Source organism: Lepisma saccharinum, chromosome 7 (assembly GCF_977018435.1).
Source record: "Lepisma saccharinum chromosome 7, izLepSacc3.1, whole genome shotgun sequence".
Taxonomy (NCBI): domain Eukaryota; kingdom Metazoa; phylum Arthropoda; class Insecta; order Zygentoma; family Lepismatidae; genus Lepisma; species Lepisma saccharinum.
This window is the reverse complement of record NC_139235.1, coordinates 97,942,076-97,964,723: the sequence shown is the minus strand read 5'-3', so window position 1 is coordinate 97,964,723 and position 22,648 is coordinate 97,942,076. Positions and strand designations below refer to the sequence as shown.

General features: G+C 37.2%; 1 protein-coding gene across 3 annotated transcripts in view; it reads right to left on the bottom strand.

Annotated features, from left to right (window-relative positions):
• Positions 1–22,648, bottom strand: part of Bre1 (E3 ubiquitin-protein ligase Bre1) — a 100,970-nt gene that overhangs the window by 7,003 nt on the left and 71,319 nt on the right. For 2 of the 3 annotated variants that reach the window (XM_083125714.1, XM_083125715.1), the window contains exons 10-11: positions 20,520–20,684; positions 1,817–2,008 (exon numbers count right to left, since the gene is read on the bottom strand). In XM_083125714.1, the coding sequence (XP_082981840.1) occupies positions 1,817–2,008; positions 20,520–20,684 (357 nt within the window). The remainder of the gene's footprint in view (positions 1–1,816; positions 2,009–20,519; positions 20,685–22,648) is intronic. The other variant, XM_083125716.1, reaches the window with a different exon arrangement.

Here is a 22,648-nt window from a genome sequence, read left to right as displayed (position 1 = left end):
GTAATTCCTTACCTATTTTAAACAACACTCATCTCTACTAATAATCAGTCTGTGGAATTTTATGCTAATGTATGTTTTTATTGAAAAGACATATTTTTAAAAAAAAAGCATTTTCTTTTAAAAACACAAGGAAACAATCAAGTACAAGAAGTCACATTTATGTTCAATATTTCAGCAATTTTTGCTATAAATGCACATAGTATATTGTTTTATTTTGCATGTAAGTGCATTTTTTTGATACTGTGATTGTTACTTCTTTTGTTCCATGTCACAGCCATGAGGTCCGAGGGGTCAGGCTTTGGGCTTCGGGACATGTCCAGGTTCACGTCTCCTGGGGGAGGCGAGGCGATTTCGGTCTTGTATGGGACCGGTGGCCATCCACCATCGTGAGGAAATTGGGAAGCTACAAATGAGTAGCAGATCCTGGGGGTTCGTCGTGCTGACCACACGTCACCCTGTAACAGGTTGGATGATATCCCACCTTGCCGGCAGGTCGGCCTGGCCCTCACGATGGACTGATGCACCACGGGTTATTTCTTTCAGCCAAATATAAGTTTTTCAATTAGTCTCACTGTTCAAAGATACATCTCTTCAAATAACCATATGGATGAAATCAAGGTCACCCCCCTCCCCTCACTACAGAGCGAATGGCGGAAACAAATGTCTTAGGTGAAGGTAAAGTTCCCCGTGCACATAGCACCGTGCCATGAAGGCACATTCTTGGGGATTTGCAGGTAGCTCCCCCCCCCTTATTCTCGATATCGGACATTTTGAGGTGATGTGATCACCACCATGCTCGGGTTCCCTTTAACCCCTCCCAGGCACCTATTGACTTGAGGCTGGGTGACCCCGAGAGCTGCTTTACGCAAGAACAAGGCTGGAAAAATTCCAACCTTAGATCACCCACCTTGTGAATTGAACTGGGTCTCCCACATGGCAGTGAGACACCCTAGCGACTAGACCACCTCGGGTCAATGTGGTAAATGGTTCCATAAGAATGAATATGCAGACAGAAAATTCGGAGGGGGTAGTGTCAAAGATATTGCACAATCTACGGACATAGGAGGTTGACTGTTGTTAAATCTTGAACAAGTATTATTTGAGTATTGCACATGAATTATTGTAAGCAGTAAACATGTATAACTTTACATATTGTGTCTTGTTTGTGTGGCGCTTTTAATTTTTCTTCGTATTCTGTAAGATAGCAAGCAGTAGAATTGAAGCAAGTCTCGAACTTTTCCTTGTGACGAATGATGAAAAGATTCTTTTGGGCTATCGACCAGGCAAGTTGTAGAAAGAATTTCAAGCTTCCATTCTCATCTTCAGGGTAGAAGTGAAGCGATTTCCAAGTGAATGTGTAGTAGATTTCTTTCCGCATGCTCAAGTGTGGCGAAGTTTGGGATGATATTCTTGTCTATGCATCGAAGTAAGAAAGCTAAGCTTGATAGTAGTTTTGCTTTCTTGATCCATGAGTTCTCAAATCTACGGATGTCATGTAGCATTTCCTTCCTTTAGAGGTATCTGAAGTAAACCTTATAGACGACTTCTACCCTGAAGACGAGTAACGTTAGCTCTCGAAAGCTTGGAATCCTTTCCACAACTCAGAGAATCATTTCATCATTTGTCGCCAGGAAACCTTTACAACTTACTTCATTCAAGCAAGTATTTTCATATGAAACCAGTTACGAGTAAAAAGTGAAAAGTATGTTTGGGTTCCAATCCTGCCAAGCGAGAATTAATAGCCTGACACTTCCAGGCCAGTAGGAACCCTTTGTAATAAATAAGAAAATTTAACTCAAACAATGTAATAACATACCTGCTCATTAAGAGCTTCTTTCTCTTCTCTGGCTAATTTGTGAAGTTGGTTTGACTTGATCCTCTCGGACATGAGTTTGAAGTTGGCATCGTCCTTCTCCCTCAGCTGCTGAATCAATCGAGAGTTCTGCTCCTGCATGTCTTCGAACGCTTGGCCGGTCACCTCCATCTCGTTCAGGAGGGCTTCCTCTTCCTGCAAGCATTTCCACAGTTAACTTACACTTTCAGAAACTACTACATATTATGAATAAGGATGTTTACTTACTTGTAATTATCTTTTCAATCTACCTGCAAAGTTTCATCTCGGGTGGCCTCTTCACGTTGTAGGGAAAGAAGAGTTATGTTAAATGGTTAAGAATTAAAGTAGCTAAGATTGCATTTAGCAGTTAGATCAGTAATAAAAAATTATTAACTTTAGTGGACACAAATCTATTAACAAGACTACTATCATGCTAGTGAAATTATTAGTGATTACCCATGTGACTTTAAATAGAACAGATCAAGGACCAATCATATATTTTATTAGTCTAACACTTGAAAAATTTCAATTCAACTATTACAGACTTCTAAAATGCACATAATTCTGTTAAAAGAGAGAAACTATGTATTAGTTTACAATGACTTAAAAAAAAAGTGTTACTGTAAGAGTAAAGAGTATGCCATAACGAAACAAATCCATGTAGGTAACAGCAAAGCCGAGAAAATTTAAATCATTATGGCCTATGGGTTAAACTTTAGTGGGCCTCATCCACATGCAAGCCTGTTGGGATGGAAGGCTTTCAAGCAGATCCTTTCCAAATATTCAGTTGGTTTTATTTTCTTCTCACAGAATCACTTTCTTGTGGGAACGGAAATTTTGGTAACCCCCTCCCCAAAAAATGAAGGAAGAAGATATTTTACATTTTTACACAAATTCTCCCACAATAAACTGATGTAAATAAAAATAATCTCAAATGTAGTACTCTTGCGGTCCTACAACTGTACAAAGGTGTGTTGTTAATTGTTCAATAGTTGATAATAAAATAAAAATAATACTAATTGTTGGAATACTCAGGACTAGAAATATTATTATCGGAACGATAGTCTAGCAGTATGTGAGGTAAATATTATTTTATGCCCTACTGTTGCAAACTGATTTTTACACTGTGCACTAACTAGGGGTCAAACAAGGGCAGACAAAGGTTTAAAAAATACATTTTTGGGGAAATTTTACTTTTGTTATATTTGTTGAATTTTTCTGAAGAAAAACAAAAAAATATATATATTCTCAGAGTGGTATATTGTGGTGTATACAGTGAAACCTCAATTTTACGTTTTTCAGGGGACCTAGCTGAAAAAAAATTAAAATGTGGGAAAATGTAAAATCGGGGTTCCATTGTAAATTCAAGTAACTAGATTAAATAGTCTCATGTTACTCCAGGAATAGTTGGAAACACTACTTTTTCGCTACTAAGAGTACATTATACATTTTAAATATTTTTGATGATAATTAATGGGACAATCTTTAACTATACTTAGTACAATTGTAAGTACATTTTGGAATGTTTCGCCACAGAGGATCCTCAAAATTAGATTTATTCTGTATGGAGATGGAAACTCAACATTCTTCCTATTGAAGCTCTAGCAATTTCATTAAAAAAAAATGTCTACGATGAATAGCTACAACTCTACCATTTCTAAAAGCTGATTTGAAATTTGATCCACTTAAAACAACCTCAGCTCCTGACAAATACCCATTGTCATTTGAGTAAATCAAAACTTCACATGTATATAAATGAACGAAATAGACTGAACTGAAATGCCATCTGCAGTTTTGGAGATACGATGAATTAATTGCTGCCATGTGGTGCTGGTAGATGCACAGGTAAACAAGACGGCAAAAGTTAAAACAAGAAGGTACCTTATCTCCTTTACTCTAGCATATGCAGATGGCATTGACCAACTAGGGAAAGAAAGCTTTAAGAGCAGGAAAGGAGATAAGTTTGAAAGTTAGCACAGAAAAAACTAAATTTATGCTTACAGGATGAAACTAAGCATTTGGTAATAAGCAAAACCCAATTACAGATAACAATTAATTTGAGTTAGTTTCTGCATTAAATTACATAGAGTCGGCCTCAATGGTGGAGTGGTTAACACATCATACTACGATGCCCGGGGTCTCAGGTTCGTATCCCATCCTGGGCAGTGGTGTGTGTGTGTGTCCATTCATATATTTCATCAAATCATCTTCCATCCCCATCTTCACAATTAGCCAAAAGTGGCAGAAAAGTGAAGTAAAATAAACCAAATCAAAATACTTACAATAAATAATATTAACACATGAAAATGATGTTAAAGAGAAAATTAAAAGGACACTTAATTCAAGTAATGAATGTTTTTCTATTCATAAACTTTTATTCTCTTTCCATTCATAAAATTTTATCCTCTCGTCTCACATCAGCTGACCTCCATGGTGGACTAGTTAGCACAGTGGGCTAGAAAACCAAGGTCCCAGGCTCGAATCCTGCTCTGGGCATGGATGTTCCTTGCGAGAGTCAATTTCATTATATCATCACCCATCCATGTCTTTGCGAACCAAGAATAGGAGAAAAGTGATGCAAGATAAACCCAACCAATCAAATGTGTAATACCAAAGAATCTAAAGGCAGTAATTATGTCCGTCCGGTCCTAGACACTAAATGAGGAACATAAATTAAGTTTTTGAAATCTTAGATATTTGGACCTAAAAGGTATGGAACAACAAGAGTATGGAGAAGGTTACATAATCTATGTTCTTCCCCTGATATTATTAGAATACATTTGGACCTAAAAGGTATGGAACAACAAGAGTATGGAGAAGGTTACATAATCTATGTTCTTCCCCTGATATTATTAGAATACATAAATCAAGAAGACTTTGGTGGACATCCATGTAACATGCACGGGAGAGGATGCAAAAGATTTCGGGGTTCTTGTCGGGAAACATAATGGTAAGAGACCTGTAGACGAAGCAGGAATGATATAACCAAGATAGACTTGAAGAGAATTGGTAACGATGATTAAGAAATATATTTCTTTGATACACCAAATACTTGTGTGTAGCACTATCAAAGAAAACTAATTAGTTAATAAGTTATGCATATATAAAGGAAAGGGAAGGAGCCATAGGAATGGATAAATAAATCTGGAAGAAAACGGTAAGCACAAAATGAAACTTTCTACAGTGGAACCTTGATAACTCGAACCTCAACATCTCGAATTCCTTGATAAGTCAATTTTTTTGTAATCCCCTTGAATTGTAAATAACACTCAATACTAATTTTACCTCAACAACTCGAATAAAACCTTGATAAGACGAATTTCTGTACAGTGTATGGGATGCCGTTCAAGCTCAATAACTCGAAGGTAGACTATGGAAAACCTCTATGAGTCCAAGTTAAATTCTAATCACCTCTATAACTTGAAGTTTTAGTCGCACGGACCTCAATAAGTCGAAGTGTAGGGTGCGTACGTACAATGTCAGGTGATCAACAATCGTGTCGGGACTCGAACTCCCCCACCCTGCCGTGTACGTAACCATCATTGTTAATGTGTTTAGACCTCCATAACTCGAAGTCGGCGATTTTGGCCCTCAATAACTCGAACCTTGGTAAGTCGAAATCCTTGATACCTCGATTCCCCCCCAAAGTTTGAGTTATCAAGGTTCCACTGTATAACTTTGTGGGCTGGCTGCATTTTCAATGAAGTTTAGCCAGATGATGGAAAAAGATAGTAACGTAAGTTAGATAAAAAGGTGCTTTCAACGGTGTTCAACTGTTTTGCTGGATGGTGGGTGTGTGGAATGGTTACCGAGTGGTTAGGTTGAGTCCAGGGGCCGTGGTTGGATGCATAACTGATATGTAGGATCTTTCTCAGGATGTCTGAAAGGTTGTGTTAGCGGATAATGGCCACTTGGAAACAGTTGTTGAAGTTAATGCTGTGGCTGTTTGTGGAAAATCTGAGTTTTGAGTGAGTGAGTGATTATTGTTAATTCTGAGGGTATTTTTATTTTAGTGTGTGTGCATATTGAGATATAGATAGATATGGTATAGTTCCAATGGAAAAGTACTGATTGAATTTTGCAGCACTATGAATGGATTGGCTCTGACCAGTCATTCAATTACATTGCACGTTCAAGTGCTGCAGCAACAAAATTTCGCTCAAAATGATATCATGAGTGAATAAGGGTCGGCCAGGCAAAAATAGTAACATACAATTGAAGCCAGGTAGTACACATATGACAGTCATTAGTCTGGGCAGGGGACCCTTACATATGGATCGTGAAGTGAAAGATGCAGTGAAATTTAAATTTAAGTGAACGTAGTTATTATCTCCATGTTAAAATGTAGTTTAGTCTATTTTACCAATATATATGAAAATGAAATAGAGGGTTGTGGGCTGAACCTGCCTAGGTGGACATGCTATGTCTTACTATGATTATTGTCATAGTAAATGAGGTTCGATTGTAATGCATCTTACTATTACATAATACGATTATCATTTTCTGAGGTGAAAAATGGTATACAGGTATTTGTTCCACTTTATTATAGTGAAAAAAAATAGCCATTCTTTTGTTACTTTTATGAATGAAAACACATAATTCATTTGTTCTTGTTCTCAAAAGTAAATGTCTAAATGTGCAGTTCCTTAAAGACAATTCATTCCAGTTACATTGTTACAAATATTAATTAAGAGAAATTCATCCTCTCCAACGAATATTTGCCATTTGGGTATTGGTATCAGTAAAATGTACACTGGTACATTATTGACATCGGCAAAAATGTCATATTTCTTCATTCCTAACATATACATGTTGGTGAACGACATATATGAAAGACCAGGGGGAAAAATGTCATCTTCAACCTCCATGCCGAAGATAGAAAAAGGAATTTCTATTCCACTAGACTTATTTTAAATGAGTTACAAGTCATTAAGTTGGTGTTTCAAGTCCAGTTTATGCACAGTAGGGCTAATCGGGACTGGACCTGGGATCCAAACCACTATGTGCCTCCACCGGGTACCCCTTGATTACAAGGCAACGACGCTACCACTGTGCCAGCAGGGATGCCCAAATTACAAGTCATGCTAGACCACTTGTCCAGAAGACAAAACAAGTTCGTTCATGGAACAAAATTGAAAATCAAATTGACAGCAAGTTCACAGATATGATTCTATGTGCAATACTTGCCTTCTTTTACTTCACGCAGAACATGCACAATTTTTTTTCGATTACTATGTCATATCCACTAGCATTCCAGGAGACGCAAGGACCCTTCTGCACTGATATGCTGGCTCCGACACACCAACTCCAGTTTTTAAAATAATTGTGAAGATACTCTATTTTGTTATGTAATTATAGATATATTGGAAAATCAACCGAAAAAATGGGAATGTCAATGATGTAGAAGCTTTAATGCTTATAAAACAGTAAAACAAAATATTTCCTAAATTTTCTAGCTTGTGTATGCAAATGGTGCCTTCCCAATGGCATAGTGCTAACAATGTTGCCTTGTATGCTTAAATTAGACTTGGAACTTAAGAAAACTCAGAGTAAATGTTTAATTACCAGTGTGTAATGCAGATTCTGAAATACCTTTTCAAGGTATAATTTGATTGTAACTGATATGTGACTTAGAATGTCAGGAAAATATTGAAAAACATGTTCAATAATGCACTTCGTGGGTATAATTTAAGAGAAAATGTGAGTAAATGCACCAATTGTAGGAGAATTCTATTTCAATCTCCATCAGGAGTATAAAATAATTTCGACCGACAGTAGTATGAAAAAAACGGAAGGAGTAAAATTAATCTCCATAAATATCTGCTCTGTACATTAGTAAGGAAGTGGTGCAGGTGACTTGGTTACTAGTTTTCCCAAAACCTCTATTACTAGCTTTTTATAAGAAAAAAAGCACAATGAAGCAATACAATGTTTTAAGCACTAGCCCAGAAGGGACAAAAGAAGAGGTATACTCTGTTAATCAGCATAGAGGCAGACGATTGATCAAGGTATTCAGAGAAACACAAGGTCTAACTTTTCCCCAAGAGAGCAATCTGGAAGACCGTTAAGAGGTAGACGTCATGAACTGACGAAGAATACGGTAACACCATCTGAGAACCCCAACTCACCCTTTTCACAGCCTGAAAAGAAACTATGAAAGAACACAAGCATGTGAACAACTGTACTTTACCAATGAAACAAACACAAGCGAGGTTCTTCCACATTTATTCATGCTTGGTACAGTTATACACGGTGTCCCTAAGGTCCCATTACAATCAAAGGTAACTCTGAAACCACATGACGTAGAGCAGTGCACATATAATGGTAACAGGACATTAGGAACTCCCTGTACTTTCTATCCATGTTTGATATTAATATGGGTGGAAAGATCAGGTATTGAATAATGTGAGGAGAAGAAGAGAGTAGAATTTGAAGAAACAGGAAAAAGAGGAATGGAACAAGAGAAGAGGATAGCTGGACTTGAACCAGAGGTTGGAAACATTCAAGGATACTGAACCATTAAGTTGCTGAACGTTAGAAACAATGGAACTACATCTGCAGGCAATGTTAATCGGACATTAACCATCGTCTAATGCTTTCTAACTATACTTATTCTAACACTACGTCATTTCGAGAGCACTTCTTTTCTAGTCTTCAGGAGGTAGGGAGAGGGGTGGGGGGGAGAAATATTTGTTCACCTGAACACAAGAGAAGAGATGCTCTCTCGATACATGGTGTAAGAATAGGTATAGTTGAAAAGAACTAGACTATGGGTAATGTCCAATTAACATTGTGTGATGATTCCAAATATTTCCGTCAAGTAACAAATTCAATCTGGTCCTCTTAATTTGTATTAACCTTTAGCAGATGGCACCTCTGCTGTATGTATAGCATCTTAGGATGGAAAAAAATGCTTCAAAGCTTGAGAATTAATTTTCCTAGAGAGATGGATTATTTTTCCCCCCTGGGATGATAGGGCTTTTAGTGGAATATATTGTACCTCCCAATAATGAAAGAAGAACGTGGCCACCCCAATAAACCAAAGTGGATGATAAATGTAGTACAACCATGCAATAGGCTGACACTTATTGGGCAAAAAAATAATAGGCAAAGCAGTGTTGCCAGCTTACAGAAGTTTTTCTTGGAAAATAACTTCTAGCGTCAGCTCAATGGATAATGGATGGGCCAAATTTGTCAGGACATAAGATCACATTTTCGGGTAAAGAACAGAAAATATGCTAAATTTTAGAAAACTGTTATTTTCAGGTAATTATGAAATTGTGAATTTCCCCACTGGACCCCTCATTGTCACATGCTGTGAACATGTTATTTTGTTTTCATTAAGTTTGTTAATAATGGTAACAATGGATACAATGTTTTGTGATTTGAGTACGTCATACCTTCATACATAAAAGAAAATATAAGGGGTAAAAACAGTTCACTGAAATAGTCATTGGGACTAGACCTACAGCTCTGGACAAGATATTGGTGCAAAGATCAGGTAGTGGAGAATGTAAGGTAAAAGTTTTCAAGGAATGACATGTAGGGTGTTGAAGTCCTCTGTTTATACAAGGCTTGGCCAAAATATGAATCATAATTTGTACCTAGTACAACACTGCCATCTGGTGTAGGAACGAATGTGGTATTGGGAGGTTGGTGACTGTCCAAAGTCCGTTTCATCATCTCTCGGTTATCGCTGTACAGCGAGTTAGTCGTTAGAAGAATGAGTTAAGGAAAGGTGCACGTGAGCATGGAGCAGCACATTGTAATCAAATTCCTCCATCAAAGAAGGCTGCTAACGGTCTGAAATTTGTGTCAGATTTAAACAACAATACGGTGAGAATAGGCTGTCAGATGATGTTGAGTATAAATTGTGCATTGCCTTTAATAAGGGTTGGAAAATGATGGAAAATGAACTGCATGCATGCCAGCCCACGATGTTGTTAACACGCAATAATGTCCAGTTTCTTCTTGGACTTACAAGCAATACTACACCTACATTTCCTCACCGAGCATCGTACAATCAATGAAGAATATTGTGCTAGGTTCCTAAGACCCAGTGCAGACTGCCATCAGGAAAAAGAGAAAAAGTCACAAATGACTGTCATTTCTGTAGGATAATGCATGTCCACATGTGGCTGCTCAAACAATGCAAGAACTTACATGGAACCTTGTCCCGCATCCTCCATGTAGTATGAATCTTTGACTATCCCCTCTTCGGTCCCCTCAAGGAGCATCTGAGCAGGCGAAAGATTGGCAGTGATGAGGATCTCATACATACATCCAACCAAATAACTTTTTTCTTAGCAACATCCACAAGGTGTTGAGGTGCTGGCGGAAGTGTATTGCCAACCAGAAAGTGTATTTTGAAAATTAGCTACTTTGGTTTCAATGAAGAAATCACAGGTATGGATCTATTTACACACTACGATCCATATTTGCCCAAGAAGCTTCACGACAGGATAGATTGGACACACGAAGAGGATGGATGCAGAAAGACTACCAGTAGGAGCTTACAATGCACAAGGACTGGGAATAAGGCCAAGAGGGAGACCAAGGTGTTTGTGGAAAGAGCAGATAGCAGTGTGTTAGGAGAATAGGACAGATTGAAACACCATGGAAAGAGAGGAGTGGTGGAAGAACAGGAAAAAATGGAGAGGCTTGACTTCTAGGGGCAGAAAACTGCAAAGCAGGATGATGATCAATTCATATTTGCCCAAGCCTTGTACATTTTAAAGTTTCCTTAATTGCTTGTCATGGATGTAGCCACATGCAACTTATGTTAGAATGCCTCGGAATGGACATAACATGAACAGATATAAACAGTGAAATTTGGTGTGAAGCTAAAGGTTCGCTTCCCAGGTCATTGGTAGCTTACTGGCTCAGGTCAAGGCCCCATATTCAATACCTAGTCGAGCCTCAAATTTGCACTAAATTACTATAATAATGGTTAAATAAAAACAAAAAAACACTGAGACATCGACGTCCGCAGGAATCTTTCCCAGGAAGGGGCAAGGAAGATATTTTATCTGGGGGTGAGGGGACAAACAAAGCAAATTTCCCCCATAATGATGGTATCACCTCAATAAACACTGCTTCAATTTGAAGTTGACTGTATATTATTGTGGCTGAAATGAAATGATGTGTGTGAAATATATATTTTTTGGTTCATTTTCATTTTCCAGGGGGTTGGCATGCACTGAGGAGAAAAAAGTTTAGCTTTCTTAGGAAAAATCTTCACGATGAACAACCTGGAGTTTGCACACGACACAGAATGAAGATAAGGAGTGACGGGACATTAGGTGGTACACAAATTACACCTTCATATAGATTAAAAATACTCTATTTTTTAAATTGGGAAAATATGATCAATACAGATACAGTACATTTTAAACATCATTTCTAATTATGTATGTCAAATTTTTAATGTAACTATCAAACATTTGATTACACACAGTCGCTGACAAAGCAGATATTTAGTGGAATACTGATTATACATTTTTCAGAGGACTGTATTGAATTGAATTGTTGTTTTAAGTCCACTTTATGCACATATTGGCTAATTGGACTGGACCTACAGTTGAAAGTGTGATCCAAACCACTATGTGCCTCCACAGGGTATTGAACCTGGGATCCCTTGATTGCAAGGTGACAACGGTACCACTGCACCATCGGGGAGGCCCTGAGAGGACTGTAGCTGAATGAAGAACTTAAAGCAGCAAATTTATTAAGAATTTGTGACCAGAAAAGTAAATTGTGTGGAAAGTGTAAAAGCCAGAAACATAAAATTGGTGTTGCACTATACAGGGTGCACTCCCAAAACCCTATGTAGCACTTTGGTCAACTTTTTGGCCCACCCTGTATATTGCTGATGTAGAAATATGACATATCTACCAAACTAATATTAAATAGCAAACATTCTGTGAAGACTGTGAATACTTTATTCACTTTCTTAACCTACTGAGCAAGTAATATCCCCACACAACATCTTCCGTAGTGGGTAGTTTGCTGCAGGTAGCCAGCCACAAAGTGGCTCATGAAAATGTTGCATCTTCTAAGCTACAAATTCAAATAAAACTGGTAGGAATGAATGTGTATTCTGGAAATAAAGAAAACTTTATTCCAGAGACAACGTGTTATTCCATTTGCTACTTTAGGTCACTGTACAGAAAGTACTTTGTAAAACAAACATGTGCTGGTGAAAACCAGGCAGTGTGTCAGTATGAAATTAAAAATTATGAAAGGTATGTTGAAGCTACTGCAGAGCAAAAATTTACTTTATAGAAGAGCTCTATATACATAAAAACAACACACATTTAGCAGTGTGTAGGGGACAGGAAAAGTTTTTTAATGTTGTGTTTAGGTTCTCAGTTTGATGATATGAGCGCATTTATTTTTCCGTTGGGAAACTAAAAAAAATATGGTATGTTACTGACAAACTGCAACAATCAAGGCATTAGATGACCTATGGAGTGGAGGACTTTTAGATAAAATGTAAAAAATACTTATTTAATTAAATAGCATTAAATAGAAAATTAAATATCCATGATTTCGGGGGAGGGTAAAACCCAAAGATTTCACTTTCCCTGTGGGTCTGTTGGCAACCATGGATCTGTGCTGCATGGCTGCATACGAACAGGATAAGAATGTTGTTTCTCGAGGGCTTGTAGCTTGTAAGGAGCAAAATGTTAGAGAAAAGTTGTCCATCTTAATGTATTGTATGGTGACACACTCCCCAAAACCAAAGCTCCCCCCCTGATGTAGGGTCCAAGATGATATCAATTTTGGCAGCCTACAGGGGTGAAGTGATCAGCACCATTCTCCTCTAGCTGCTTCCCCTAAGTTACTAATTTATTACAGACTGGGTGAGCCCCAGAGCCACTTTATGCAGGGACAACGTAAAAATTTCCACCCGAGATCAGCCACCCTGGGAAATGAACCTGGATCTCTCATATGGCAGTCAGATGCCCTATTGGCCACTGGGACAGATTAATCGGTACTCTATTAGTATCAGCAGATACAGACATATCAGGGTACTGAAAAAATTGTCATTTTACCAATCCAATATATATATATAGACTGCAATTTAGTGCAAAACATTCAAAAAATGTAAAGTACTTGCCTAACAGTGTTTCATTTTCTACTGCAAAACGCACTGCAGTCATCTGATTATGCTCTAATCAAGAATGTGATTTAACAATTCAGGTTTGTTGCTGAACATTTGAGATTTTATATAAGATCAGTAGAATAATGGTTATTGGCATCAGTTAATTTTGTCACACAATGGTAGCCAGTGTATATCAGGTTGGTACATTGGTCACTGGGGGTAGCAGCAAATTTTATACTAATATCTGCTAACAATCCGTATACAGGGTTTTCCAAAAAGTCCTTCCTACATTTAAATTCACTATAACTTTATAACAAACAGATATTTCAGTAAAATAAAGTTTGTATTGCACAGCAATCTTTAAAGTTTTACTTGGCAACGCTTCAAATTCAGAGAATCACCTGACTGGGTGATCATGTGATTCCAAGATGGCATCGATTCAGGAGGTGTATTGGCAGGAGAGGACCCACATCATGGCCTGGAAGGTCACCAGACCTTGCTCCGTGTGACTTTTGGCTGTGGGGATATATCTAGATGGAAGTCTACGTGGGAAAAGCCAAGAGATCTGGATGCATTGACGTGAATGGTGCCCGTTGGAGGTGTGGCGATGAGGATGACAGACATGCAGTGTTGCCAGGTAAACCTTTAAAGACTGCTGTGAGGTACAAACTTTATTTCACTGTAATATCTGTGTTCATTACAAAGTTATAGTGAATTTAAATGTGGAAAGGAATTTTGGAAAACCCTGTACAGTACTGGTAATGTTCCAGTGTTGATATCTATTGTAAATGTTATGAATATTACCACCTACAGGGTGTATCAATACAATTGTTTTATGTTAAGGGTCTGATTTACTGAGAGCAGTAAAAATATGTCGGCCAATATTCTCTTGCAATAAACTTTTTTCATTATCATTATTGGTTCAATACGGGAATGGGTTAAACTTAGATTCAGTACTGTTACAAATGTTCTGAAAGCTACAAGATTATTAAAACAGCGATCTGTATTAAAAAGCAACTGGTTAACACCTAACGTGAACTAATTAATTTTGACACTAATATTGCTATTTTCAATAGTTATAACTGGATACATTTCTTAGCTAGTGTCTGTATAATCAAAATCATACGAGGGGATATCAAAAAGTAATTTAGTAAATTTTTTACAGCTAAACGGGAATGTATTCATGAAAACTGAAATATACATTTGCAAGTACATGTATTTCGCCACCTTTCCACGAGATTGCAGGTGTGTGCACACCGAGGGGCAGTTGTTTCAAAATGGCAGTTACGCTTGAGACATTCGACACAGTTGAGCTGCAGAGTGTGATTTGGTTTTTGTGGTCGAAGGGACAGAAACCACCTGAAATCTATCGTGAGTTGTGTGCAGTGTATGGTGACACGTGCATAACATTCACAAATGTCTGTAACTGGTGTGAAAAGTTCAACGCAGGGCATGTAAATATCTTCGATGAACCCCGTTCTGGACGGCCTTGCACATCCCCCACAAAGAGCAATGGTGACGCTGTGGAGGCATTGATTCAGGAGGACAGGCAGTAAACAATCCAAACAACAGCGGATGCAGTGGGCATTTCATATGGCAGTTCATACACCATCATCCATGAAGAACTTGGATATCGCAAAGTGTCAGCGAGATGGGATACATCTTGAGCATTTGCTCCGGTGCCATACAGCTGGAAATGCATTTCCCGACCAGATTGTTGCCGAGAATGGTTGGTTTTTCATTACACCCCTAAACGAAAGTGACAGAGTATGGTATGGGAACACACAAACTCACCCCACCCAAAAAATTCAGGACAACCCCATCTGCAGGAAAGGTTTTGCTTACCCTTTTCTGGGACAGCCAGAGTGTCATTCTTGCTGATTTTGGGGTAAAAGGAGCAAATGTAAATGTTGCTGCATATTGTGCCACACCGAATCATCTACAAGCTGCTCTGTGCCGTAAATGTCCAACAAAATCTCTGGAGGAGGTCATCAATCTCCATGACAATGCTCGTCCCCATGTGGCTGCATCAGTGACGCAAAAAATCAATTCCTGACATTGGGAAATTTTCAAGCATCCAGCATACAGTCCAGATCTGGCCCCATCAGAGTTTTGCCTGTTCGGCCCACCGAAGGAACACTTTGCTGACAAACACTTCAGCTGCGACACGGAAGTTGCGAGAGCCATGCGTCGGTGGTTACGCGTCCAGCTGAACGATTTCTACCGCATGGGCATCGAAAAGTTGGTGTCACGGTGGGACAAATGTATAAATGTGAATGGATGTTATGTGGAAAAGTAGAGTAATGTTCAATCTTCAAAATGTATATTTCCGTTTGGCTGTAAAAAATTTACTCAACTACTTGTTGATATTCCCTTGTGCTAAGGAAACAGAATAAAAAGATGTACCTGTGGCAATCAACAAGCAAATAAAACCTGTCATTTCAATCTTACAAATTAGAATCATTGAATTGAAAGACCAAATTTTATCTGCTTGCTGATCACCACAGGCATGCCTCCTATCACCTTGCTAACTGAATAAATTCACCCCTAGTAAAAATAAGCAAATAGGATAGCCATACTACATGTACACCTAGAAGAAACAACTAACTACCTTACTTCTGTAACCGATGTCCAAGTACATACATAGCATCCTACTCATCATTAATACACTAGCAAATACATAAACACTTCATAAGAATTACTATCAAGCATTTAGTTCATATTTGAATTAGTGAATGAATACTGAAAAAGGAATATTCTGATATACCCAAAGAAATTAGCATGCATCTGGCACACATTACTCTAAAAAAAATCCACATATCATTAAAATATGATAAAAGTTGAACTTCTATACATTAACCTCATGAGACCACAATAACAGATGCTCTTGTCATGTGCTCTTATACTTAAGAATTTCTTTTAATGAAGAATGTATTGACATTGCATAATACCTGTGAAACAAACAGAATACTATTTAACTTAATGAGCATAAGGTTTCTTTCAAATAAACAAATAAAACACTAACATTACCCTGGTTCACTAGCAATTCTACAATAATTAAATTTTTCAGTTTTCATTCTATTAACTCAAATGTAATCCCCTACATTACACAGAGTACCAAATGTGATCTAGAGTAGTGGTTATTTTGCCTCTTTTAAGTACATTTCCTGTTTGTAGATGTTGAACTTGTGATTTGCATACTATAGCATTATGTAAACATGAAAATTCAGGGATGATGTGACAAGGAACCAATTATGGTCCACACCTGGAATCAAACAGTTCTGGGTTACTAAGTTACATCCTACTGGAGAAGAAGCTTAAAGTAAGGGAATTGTAGTTTCAGGCAGTGAACACGCACACTTTCAAGACCATTTCATGAGCAAGATAGTTCTGCACGGGGTCTGAACCATTGATTTTGTGCCATTGGAATCCAATCTAGGGAAGCCTGAATAGAAAAATTATGTTCTCGGGACTTTATGTAATGATTTTTTGGGGGAAAATGTTGTTTCAAAGACCAATGTTTATATTCATAAATCTGAAAAAAGTATCTGTTTAGAAATGTTCATAGAGCATTAGGAGAAACTTGCCTGTATATTTGCAACAGACAAAAATGGGTTTGTGGAGTTAATAAACTAATTACAACTATACCTACGCACTGATAAACACAATCCATCAAAAATGTACCTAAATATTCTAGCAGGAATTCTAAAACAATCTAATTCTTGACAGTTTAAAAAATATCAACACACATGTACACACACCCAATTTTTAAATTTTTTGATGAGATAGGACCAAAGGATCTTATCAACCGGACTGTCAGATAAAATTGTTTTTACAAGTCAAACTATTATGCTCATATAGGCTCTCAGACTGGATCTACAGTTTAAAGTGGGGGCCAAACCACTGCACTGTGGTGGGAACTGAACGTTGGGTTCCTTGAACACCAAGTGAGTGCAATAGCGACTTCACTGTCAGGAAGGCTTCCAAAGATGGAAAATTAAATGGAAACCACTGATCTAGATAAGGAAGTCTGCAAAATCCTTCATCTGCCTCACCTCCACAAATAACATATTAACAATTAACACTACTCATTTCAATAACTGTTTTTTGTGCACTTTTTTTCTGGCAACGCAGTACACTATTGGATAAAAAAAAGGTCTGAGTTTGTGCCTCTTACCAATATTCGGCGACCTTAGCCATTATGAACATCAGGAAATTTGAATGCTGTTCTCCATTTAATATGATTGTGTCTGGTTCATCCACTTTCTTATTGAGTAAGCTGTTGCCAGCTTGGTTTGTCTGCGCCTGCGTGCCTACGATCTTCACATGCCACCATGCACTACCTCCATGAACTAAGCACCAATATGCAACAGGCCTACCCAATTTGGATACCTCATCTACACCCAAAGGCACACCGGAGCACACAGACACAACAATGCATTTAGTGACATTACATGAACCAGACAAACAAGCATTTAATTTAATTCCAATTTCCTAATGAGGATTCTAGCGATATTGAAAGGTTGAAAATAAAATAATAAGACATTACATATGACACGAAAAAAACCCAAACACACACTTTTCATGCATAATTCATCCACAAAAAAGTGTGAATTAAACGCTCTTGCTTGTGAAGATAGTGACATTGATTCAATTAATATTCACAAATCAATTCAAACTGAATACACTACAAATTAAGCTAACGTGAACTATATGCTAAAAGAGGGAAAAGAGTGAAGTTCCAGAAATTCAGAAACAAAAGTTGGTTTAGTTTTTTCTACTATGTAACAAGTAACATTCACCTCACCTTTTTGTCACTTATTTTTACCACCTTTATTCACAAACTTTGCTTGGCTCTTCCTTGCCTTTAACACAAAACTCTCTAATTTAGGATAGAATAAAAAGTGGGTGGAGACAATTATCTGTTTCAATGAATTACTGTGAAGATCACAGCACTTCAAGTATGCAGGTGCTAAATCAACATTCTGTACAGTTAAAGCTTCATTATTGTTTATTTTAGAAGCCTGTGGCTAAAAATATAAACTGTATTTACTCATATATAATGTGCACTTTTTTCCAAAATTTTCGCCTCAAAAAAATGTGGTGCGTATTATGCATGATATAATTTGGACAGCCAACATTAAAACCACGCAGGTTATTACTATGTCACTGCGTATAACATGTATATACCAATAGGCACAAATACAAATTACCAGGTTGGATTAATTTACTAACAATAATTTAAAAAAAAAAACACTATGAAAGTGAAAAATAAATGACCACTTCCCATGATTTTTCACTTTGTAAAGGAACTTTCAGCACCGTTCAGGCAGAATTCGAGCATGCACCTCCTGTCATACGAGTTGGTCGAGAAATAATAGAAAATAACCTAAGGGCTGCAAATCCATAACATAATTTTGATCTCACTTTCTTCTGTAAAGAATAAACAAGGTGACTACAGAAGCGAAAGCTTTAAGATGCTAAGCACAGTGAAGGGAGAAGGGATAAGGTGACTCATTGTAGGAGGGCAGGCTGAAAAGTAATGCCTGCTATTCTTTTGTCACGGTGTAAAGACATTTTGGATTTTGAGCAACCATGCATTGTACTCTTCAAACTTTCCCCATTCTCCATTCCAAGTTTCAAACTTCTATCACCAGGGATTGCTGAACTAGAGCGAGAAAAATGGCAGCATGTAACCATACTATGTTGGTGCACCTGAAACTGCGTGTGGTGACCGAGTTTCTAACTGCAGAAAATGTTCCCCCAATTGACATTCATCAGAGAATGAAGGCTTTTTGTGGCAGTGAATGTGTAACGTCAGTACTGTACGATGTTGAGCTGTTCAAGCTCACAATGAAAACCCCTGCTGAAGAACTCTCAACTCTCCAGAAGTTCTTTGTCACACACGTTGAGAGTTGTCCTCATATAAACAAGATGTTCTCTTGGTCCTCATTGAACAGGTGATGTCAAACTAAGCATACACCCAGAAACGCAACATGGAACATTAAAGTATTATGAACAAGTGTGATTTCTTTGATGTGGTTGGTGATACATCTATCTTCACTGGAGCTTAATAAATAACAATGAAAAATGTGCTCTTCTTAAACAAGAACTACAGCAATTGCATTTAAAACATCGAAAATACATTACGCTTTGAGGTAATTTTGAAGAAAAATGCAACTTTTTAGTTTTGTTTCCATTTGTTACAATAGCAGTTGCTACATCTTCTACATAAAATTGAAAAAAAATTAGATGTAGAATAGTTTATATGAAATCGATTCTTGAGTAGAAATCTAAATATAAAACATTTAAAATAATTAGCAATGAAAACATTAGCTATAAACCGATCGTGAATGATACGAGGAGGTAGATGTGTATATCTCGAAATCTACTATAAACATCACTAACACTTCTTACTACAATTGCAAGCTGCACTAATATATCAAAATGTATTTACGTATATGTTCTTCCCCTTCATTATTCCGTACTTGAAATTTTTCCGTGCCCGTTGCTTGTCACTGCTTAGGATACCAATGTCCAGGTCCCGTTACTTTTATCTTTTCCTTGTTTCCTATCACACCACGCCTTCTCGAAAGACATAATCAATCATGTACTTCCATTTGTATGACGTTTAGGCACTTGCTTTGAGGCTAGCTACTCTCCTAGGGTTAACCGAGAGTTTTGGGACTCTCACTTTCCATGTTGGTGCAACAGAAGATGATTGCTACTCGAGAATTACCCTGACCCACGGATCTTATTACTTGTGAGTTAGCGCAATGTTGGTGCAAACGGGCAACTGTCAATGAACATTTTTTTCCCACACACGTACGAACTCAAAAACGGAAAGGCAAAAGACATGGAACATGCTGTAGTGAGTAAAATAACACTCACTTTCCTACATCTTTTATGTTCTGCTGCTGTTCAATTCTACTTGACTCAACAGCACCATGTGCCTGACGAAGCTACCGGACAGGTGGGAAAATCGATCCCATTCAAAACTACATGGAAAAATAGAGAGTAGATTACCTCTCTCCGCAAACCCACAAAAACAGACATCTTTAGATACACTGCTGTTCCATGAATGCAACTTTTTAGATTCTGTTAAATGTCACTGAACATACAGTAAAAAAAACAACTGTTTTACCCAGCAGATCAGCAATGCAAAGATGAAACTTGCTGCTGGAATGGAAATGAATAAAGTGAAACTTTCCGTTGGTCGCCAGAAATGTCAACACTGAATATCATTCCACTAGCACCTCACAACATTGATGAGCACGGGTGCATGCAACCATGAAAAAACAAATCATTATGTTTTCAGATATGAAGGGAGCTCAGAATTATTTTTTTTCATCATAAATACGCAACAAATGCTAACTGTTGATAACATTTTTTTCAAAGTTCTCTGTTTTGCCAACAATACATACACGTTACAATCACTGCAATTATAAAGGCACAGAGGAAAAGGTAGCCAAATATTTTCACAACAAAAATCAGAATTTGATTTTGGAAATGAGTAATTCGAGACAGTAAAAGAACAGAATAATCTACAAGGCACCTGCTTTTGTGATAAAAACTTACAAAAGGTCTCATGAGGTTAAAGGTTCCTTGTGAAGTCCAACTGCCATCTACCTGTTTCTGGGCCGCAACCTGCTTCTGGAGCTGGTACGCCTGATCTTCCAGCTGCTTTATCTTCCTCATTGCATCTTCATCAGCAAGCTTCTTCCTCTCCTCACGCTTGTTATCCTGTAAAATTATATAACACAGTTTCTTGATTCCCCTTTGAATAAGCAGAAATAACAACATTACATTCAACATACGAGCAATAATTCCTGTATACACAGAATATTCTAGTTTCTGGTGCAAATTTATAGCACTGAATCGTAAAACTATTATTCAAGGCTCGGATGATCCTTTGGCCGACACAGTTTTCTTCCAATTATCCCCTCCTTTCCAAAAACTGCAGATATATTACAAAATCTCAAAAATTACATCCGTTTAGAATTCCTTTTAGAGCATTAATGTGAATCTTCATGTGGTTTGATTTCACTGTTGCCTAGATATTTTCAATAGTTTCGGAATTGCATAGCTCTATTAACATGATGTCTACCAAATTAGAAAACCAAAATTCATGACATTTTATTGATTTCTTAACCTTTATTTATTCTACGCCACTTAGGTAAAGTTGGAAATTAGCAATTAAGAAAATAAATATTTATTTAATGAAAAACCCCTACCAAAAGGCCAGTTAAGATGAAAACTGAAGCTGTATTTAACAAGAGAATTAGACTTGGTTTATCTATTATGCATCCTGGACTGCATTTGACAGACTAGCGAGGCTCTGGCGTCTGGACTTACACGCAGTATAATATTATGTGGGTGAGACTCATGTTGTCAACCCCATATATTTGTGATTGTCCCTTCATCCATCTTATCTTAGCAATTAGCAAAAGGGGCAGAAAAGTAAAGTAAAATAAATGAATTAGTCAGTCACGGTGATAGCAATTGTTGACCACAATTATAATTTCTTAACTTTTTATAGACTTCTTGACCTACTCGATTTCTTTACTTTTTCATTACTTTAGTGACTTTATTAACTGGTAGACATCCTGATTAATCTATTGATAATATCTAGACAATAGCGAAAGCAAACCACATGAAGATGTATGAGAATGCTCTAGAAGAAATTCTACGCTGATGTGATTTTTCGGATTTTGGAATATCACAGAAGTTTTTTGAGGGAGATGAAAATTCAGAAAAAAAAGAAAGAAAGAAAAAACTGCCCTCATGTCCACCAAAGGTCCAACCAAGCCTTATTGTGTAAAGTTCAGAAATATTCATCAATTTACCAATTTTTGATACAAAATTGAATCTATTTTTACAGGGGTAATTTTAAGTGTTATCATAAAATGCATACGTAAAGTTCAAATCACCAACCCTGAGACCTTCTGTGAACAAAACCACGTGCATGCAGAAAGCATCGCAAACTCATAGAAGTAAAATAATCCACACGAAAATCCAGCATTGTTACAGAATTTATTACGCAATGTAACACAACGGCCAATTTGTAGTACGCTGCCGCAAATGACGTCTCACTTTAAACCCAATGCTCTATCTTCTGTACTTATTGCTTCACCTTTATGGTTAACTCTTTGCACCAGTAATCATTTTCCATAAATTTGGCTTCTTTCTTGCATGCGATTTGAATATGTTTTACTTGCATTTTTTTTAGACAAAATGATATAACATGGTAATGTGTATTTCTAAGGTTTGATATAGATAGGTGTGTATTTGAAATTTGTTTGTAGATTTTATGTAAATTGTATCTTATGTAAATAAAATATATAATGGGCATAAACAGCCATATGCAATGCTGTAAGTCCAATAAATATATTGATGATGATGATCAAAACAAGACAAAGAAAGTTCGTAAATTTATTGCAGTTGGAAACTTTGACAAGCATCTTAATAACTATTTTTGTTCCGCCAAATATAGTGCACTTCATAAAATTACTTGGTGACATGGCAAGGCAATATAAGTGTGAATATTTTGTAGGAATATGCATTGTAACTTTCAATGAGCTTAGAGATTTGTGTACATAATGATATTTTATAACATTGCATATTTTCTAAAAATAATCATGTGAACAGCAAGGAAGTAGTGCCACTTTCAACATGGCGAGTTCTATGCGTGCGGGAAGGTCTCAGTG